Source organism: Gadus macrocephalus, chromosome 20 (genome assembly GCF_031168955.1).
Source record: "Gadus macrocephalus chromosome 20, ASM3116895v1".
NCBI classification, from domain to species: domain Eukaryota; kingdom Metazoa; phylum Chordata; class Actinopteri; order Gadiformes; family Gadidae; genus Gadus; species Gadus macrocephalus.
The window spans coordinates 7,439,708-7,445,707 of NC_082401.1; the positions used below are offsets into that span (position 1 = coordinate 7,439,708).

The window sequence follows — 6,000 nt, forward strand, 5'->3', positions numbered from 1 at the left end:
GCATATCTGTGTGCGGCTGCATATGTGTATTATAAAGTTGTGCATTTTATCCAACTTGATACAGGTGGGATGTGTGTGTGTATGCATATGTGTCTGAAAGAAGTATTCTTGCACATTGTAACTGTGTGTGTGTGTGTGTGTGTGTGCGTGTGTTTATTGGGGTGTCAATGCATGGGGGACATCCCAACCCCGCAGCCCCTGAGTGCTTGTAGCTTAAGGATTGTTTATCTTAACCAGACCGTGGCCACACTGTGTCTCAGACACAGAGGTCAGCGACCTAACTAGCTGGAATAACAACGGGACATCAGCCCCTCCCCTCCCCCCACCTTCACATCTCTACCATCACCACCACCACCACCACAGCCACCGCCACCAACATCACCTCCTCTAGCTGTTTGAAGGGTCCCGAGGGAAGCCCCCTCCCCCTCTCTTTCACTCCTACATGGCTTTGTTTTGTCAACCTGCCCTTGAAGGTCCGTCTATTTCCCATGCACATGCCTGTCTGCCGCTGTCACAGGTCGAGAGGTTTTACCATCTAGGGTTGGGTCTGAAGGTTGTGTTGAATGACCCCCAATAGCACGATGTAACTTTCTACCACAGAAAGTTGGTTGGAACTCGCCCACCCACGAGTCAATCCATCCTGGGAATTCCGCCTTTGGAAAATCTCAAAGGACAGTCCCTGATACGGCCACTAGAGGCTGCTACTGGGAGAACTTCCATAGTAAAGGTTTTATCCAGAATAAATTGTTGATACACAAATTGATGACCAAGAGGTGTACAACTATGTGGACACACACACACACACACACACACACACTCACACACACACACACACACACACACACACACACACACACACACACACACACACACACACACACACACACACACACACACACACACACACACGCACACGCACACACACATGCCTCCCTTTTCACGTAGGACCTGATTCACCTAGCAGCCCTATTGGTTAGTTGGATGTGTAACTTTCTCCACTCTTTGGAAACCATGGCAACTCAATGCATTACCCAGCCAGATAGTTGAATAAGGTTGATGTGACTTGTCTACGTCCTAAATGATTGTGTTCTAAAGGCTATATTTAACATTAATGAAAGGGAGACCCCCTTGTACAATACATGAGACATAAGAGTAAGGGCAGAAATCTGAGGATTTAGGCTCCATTTAATGGCTGTGTTGTAGTTAAACAGCATCCTTCATTGTATACCATAACCACTGTTCTCACTCAGTCTTTCCACCTTGGCTTCTGTTACCTGGCTTTTGTTGGAGAGGGTGGGGAAAGGGTAGCCTGGAATCCAAGCCTGTTCGTTCCTTAACAAAAAACTCATATCCGAACTTTTATTTATGACATAAAAGTCATGTCTTTCTATTACTGCTAGTACTTTTTGGAACACGTTTAACCAATACTTCCACTGAAGATGTCTTTATTTATTTTAGAGGTATACTACCTGTAGTTGTCTACTGGTAGACCTGGTAAGTGGGTTTGAACACATTGCCCCATGGCAGAGATTTAAACACCCTACCCTAACCACCAGCAGTATATTCCTACGGGTATACACATTTTTGTAACATCAACATTATTCCATCAACGGTTCTTGTTGACTGTAGAGTATGTATCATGGAGTTCTGCTCCTGTACTAAACGATACAACTCCCGTACCACTGCTGTTTATCACTGTATTGAGTACAAAGGTACAGGGACCTCTTGTGGTGTCAGAGTAGGGTCTTTGTATTAAAGATATGTCCCTTCTCAGTAGAAACACACGACTGCAAAGAGTGGCCTCCACAGGAGCTGGGTGTGCATGTGAGTGTTCATGTGGGTTGGTGTGTTTGCGTGCATGCATGCGTGCGTGTCTGTCTGGGGGGATGGGTGGTTTGGTGTGTGTGTGTGAGCGTGTGTGTGTGTCCAAGAGGTCGTGTTGGGTGGGTGGGTGGGTGGGGGTGGGGTCGGTAGGGTCTTAAGTGCAGAAGATAACGAGGGCTTAAATGCCGAGGAACAAGTGGACAGAATGTGGCTGGCATCTCTTCAATAAAACAGAATTACCATGAACAAAGGACTGAATCTGTGTGCTGGCATTTGAAGAGTGTAATGGATAGAAATACATTTGTCAGAGAAGTGCCTACATCGAATAATACCCTTCCATCAAGTGTACAGATTCTGTTCAGGTCAGCTTTGTTTTAACGGGTGGATTACGGTAGTCGCCAGCCATATAAGATCTTTGCTTTTGCCAAAGCTATCAACCTGTAGAATTGAGCTAAGTTTGTGTGAACTTTTAAACTCATTATGTTTACTGGTCTGGGCTTTTAATGAAGTGTGTTTTTACCACAATGGATATCAAGAACCACCAATAGAAGGAGCGGTTGGCTATGTTGCAGTACAATCACTTGTATTTCCTTACCTTTAACCCTGTGTGCATACCTTCCAGGGGTCTTGACTGTAATTGCCAGTTTAAAACAGGAAGCCTGTCTGTTTGTGTCTGTTTTTCCTGAGGTTCACAGGTCGATGAAATGCCACATTGAGGCCCAACAAACTCCTGCCCCCCCCCCCCCCCCCCCCCCCTCCTCAGTGTGAGGTATTTTCTTAGCATTGTGATCATAGCAGATTTGCTATGTCAAAATGGCCACGACTTTGTCACTCAAGTCACAGACATGAAAGAACATCCTGGTCCAATTTGTGTCAATCCCCCTGTCAGGTTTTCCTACAAGTAGTCAAGCCTCTTCCTAGTGCTCTCTCCTTTGACATGGTGACAAGAGCGATGTGGGGATATTCCTGGCCACCCAAAGCTTTTCTGACAGATCGCCTACCTCTGTAAACATTACCCCCCTCATTGACTTCCATTTCATCCAGATACCCTCAGGGACTTTTTCCTTTCTACAAAATAATTCAATCTTGTTTGTTACTGTTGTCGAATTCCCAGATGATGTGGTTCTTGTGCCAGCCGTGGTGGTTGTTGTTAATTGTCGACTCGATGTCTAGGCTTTTGAAATATCATGAGAACTTAACGACGAACACGTGAGGGAGGAGGGATGGGTTACGGGTGCAGGGGGACTCGGAGATGGAGAAGGGAGGGACGGCTGGAGCAGGATGTTTCCCCCTGGTACATCTCTTCTGCATTGGCAGCAAGAACCAGCTATTACTGGCTGGTATGGCATTGGCTTGCTCACACAATGATTTACTATTAAGTACTATTAACTTGTGGTGATAGTACAATAGCATTATAGCCTCATTTTAAAAGTTGCTGTGCTCCATCCATTCCACACTTAATCTTATGTATTACAAATAAAAGCACAGGGCCTGACGCACCAAAGCTTCCCATTCTTGATTCTAGATGTTGTCGTCCTCCTTCCCTTTGACATACAAACCAACAACCGCATCTTTCTGAATGGGGGTCACCGGCACCCCCAGCGACCCCTAACTATGCAAAGGAGGACCCGCTGGTCGTACCCCCCCCCCCTACCCCTGACCCCCCCCCCCGTTGAACCAAAGGAACATCTCTGTTTAAACACCCCTCCTCCACCACCAGCACACAAATGAATTGAGAGAAGCTGTCCGTCAACAGGTGCCGTCGCAGATAGACCACGCCGGCCTTTCTCTTTCAGCCCACTGATATTAGAGGACGACTCGCAACAGACCCCTCTTCCTTTTATCACTAAGCCCTGCCATCAGCAGATGTCGAGGGTCTCTGTCAACTGGTTTGCGTTGAAAAGCCCGCCGGGACAAGACACTGAGCCCTGGATTATGGTCTGCTCTGACCACAGATGGAGGAGAGCCGACAGAAAACAGGCTACAAAATGAAGTGTGCGGAGGAAGTCTAAAGATTTGATGAAAGAGCCGTGCGGTCTGTCTGACACACTGGGGGAGGAGAGACACCACCCCAGGGAAGGCGTTTTGTCTACACTGGAGTGAAGGCAAAACATTGTTAAACACCGTTGTGTGTCGTTCTCCCCATTCCCAACCCCGGCACATACATCATAGCATTCTGTGCTTTATCGGACATTACGCAGATCATGACTTCTTATCTTTGTTTTTCATTCCCCCCAGTTCATGTCTCGGTCTGTGTGTAGTAAAGCGTCAGGCATATCCCTGTTTCCTCCTTCCTTTAGGGGTTTTGTTTATAATCATGTTTGAACTCACTGAATAAGTCAAGGAGAACAAACTGCCCACAGCCCCCTCCTGCTCCCTCTGTAAAACAGTCAAAGGGAAGAAGAAGCCCTTCTTTTCAGCACCGTGACAAAAGGAGAATCAGGGAGGAGGAGGAGGAGGAGTTGAGTAAAAAAAAAAAAAGTATTACTGAGGAGAGCCCGAAAGGAGGGCACCTCCCCCCAGTGCCTCCTTTACACTCCCGTGAATGAAGAAGAACCTCTTCACTTTTACTCCCTGCCTGGCCTGGGTGCATGTGTGTCTGTGAGCCTGTGAATGTGTGTGTGTGTGTGGAGGAGAGAACCGGACTCTGCAGCTCAGCTGTGATAAAGTGTGTGTGTGTGTGTGTGTGTGTTTGTGTGTGTGTGCCGGTGCATGGTGTGGAGAGGCAGTGGCCTTGTGGCTGTGTTTAGAGTTCACTCCCGGAGTCAGATTAAGCCGGTAGGATCCGTTCCACCACGTCTGAGATGAGGCTAGAGCTTCAGGTGGTGGTGTTGCTGCTGGTGGCCCTGTGGACAGCCAGCGGCCACGCATGGTTCTGGAATGAGCCCGATACCTCACCTCCGGCCACAACAGTGGATTCCCCTGAGGGTTCTACTGCGACGGGGACCGAAGAACCAGAACAGCCAATGGAGACCACTACAGATGTCGGAGCAGAGGTGGTCGACGTCGCAAATGGGATCCGTAAACTTGTATCGACTTGGGAGCCGACGACAGAAGCGCTTCAGCTGACAACTGTGAAGCCTACATCCCTACCACACGAAGAGGATTCCCAGCCAGAGAATAAGGATTCCCAAACAGAGAATGGGAAAACTCAACCAGAGAATGTGGAAGCTGAAAATGTCACCACTGGGGTTCCAACAGATGCAGAGAAACTGGGTAATGGTTCCTCATCACCAGAAGGTATGGGTTTTGAAGCATCTGATCCTTTGACCTTTTCAGGGAAGCTCTCTGCGTTTGAGTATGAAGTTGAATCTGATTTACACAGAATACAACCGAGAGAAGGAATGCCTGCTTACCATAAAGAGTCTGTAGTTGAGAGTTATGGTAGTCCACTTGCTGGGAGAAAGGCTGTAAAATCAGACCCTCAAAAAAGTAGACAGAATGTTTTCAGCAGTAAAACACGTAAGCGACAGGCACTTTATGATGTAGTGCGAAACCATCAATATTACAATCTTTCTCTTGAAGAATTCAACAATGTTGTAGTAGTAAGCAAAAGCAAACCTCAATCAAGTTGGAACGTCAGCAAAATCAACTCAACAGAAAACACTGTCTTAAATGATTTAATAACCCACATTATGAATCAAAACTCAACAGCAAGCAACACAAAAAATGTAAATCCCATGGAGCAAACTTTTCAGTTAACTCCTAGACCATTGCCGTCCTCTCAACAACATGGTCCTAGCCAAGCGAGTCAGATCATTTTGTCAAATCAAACACCAATCACCCCTGAAACTAATCACTCAAACCTTCCACCCACAGAAGCTAAAGAGAGATCAATAACAACCCCGATATCCAGAACAACCCCTTCACCAGGGCCCACCCAGGCATCAGTCACAGGCTGGGCATTGGTGACCAATCAATCATACTCATTTGATCCTTTTTTAGACACTATCCACACACCAAAGACTGGCCACCAGCATAGCCTAACCGGTCAGAAACCTGTTGCTACCCCAACAGCTCTATCCAGCCTGGCTCCTCTTGAATGCAATAAACCTGCAACTGACACACCGGTGGGGGCGGTGGTGGCACCCCAGAACTGCTTGTTCCCAGAAACCAGCCTTCCTTTCTGCTCCTTCAATGGCGGGGACAGCTTTGCGGTGCCCAATCACTTCAACC

At 47.3% G+C, this 6,000-nt stretch overlaps 1 protein-coding gene across 5 annotated transcripts in view; it reads left to right on the forward strand.

Annotated features, from left to right (window-relative positions):
• Nucleotides 1-6,000, forward strand: part of col18a1a (collagen type XVIII alpha 1 chain a) — a 77,157-nt gene that overhangs the window by 28,013 nt on the left and 43,144 nt on the right. For 2 of the 5 annotated variants that reach the window (XM_060039299.1, XM_060039300.1), the window contains exons 1-2: nt 4,347-5,064; nt 5,644-6,000. The exon at nt 5,644-6,000 is cut by the window's right edge and continues 255 nt beyond it. The exons of 1 other annotated variant lie outside the window; for it this stretch is intronic. In XM_060039299.1, the coding sequence (XP_059895282.1) occupies nt 4,629-5,064; nt 5,644-6,000 (793 nt within the window). In that variant the 5' untranslated portion in view covers nt 4,347-4,628. Of the gene's footprint in view, nt 1-4,346; nt 5,065-5,643 lie in introns of those variants that run through there. 2 more of the 5 variants (XM_060039301.1, XM_060039302.1) reach the window with 2 other exon arrangements.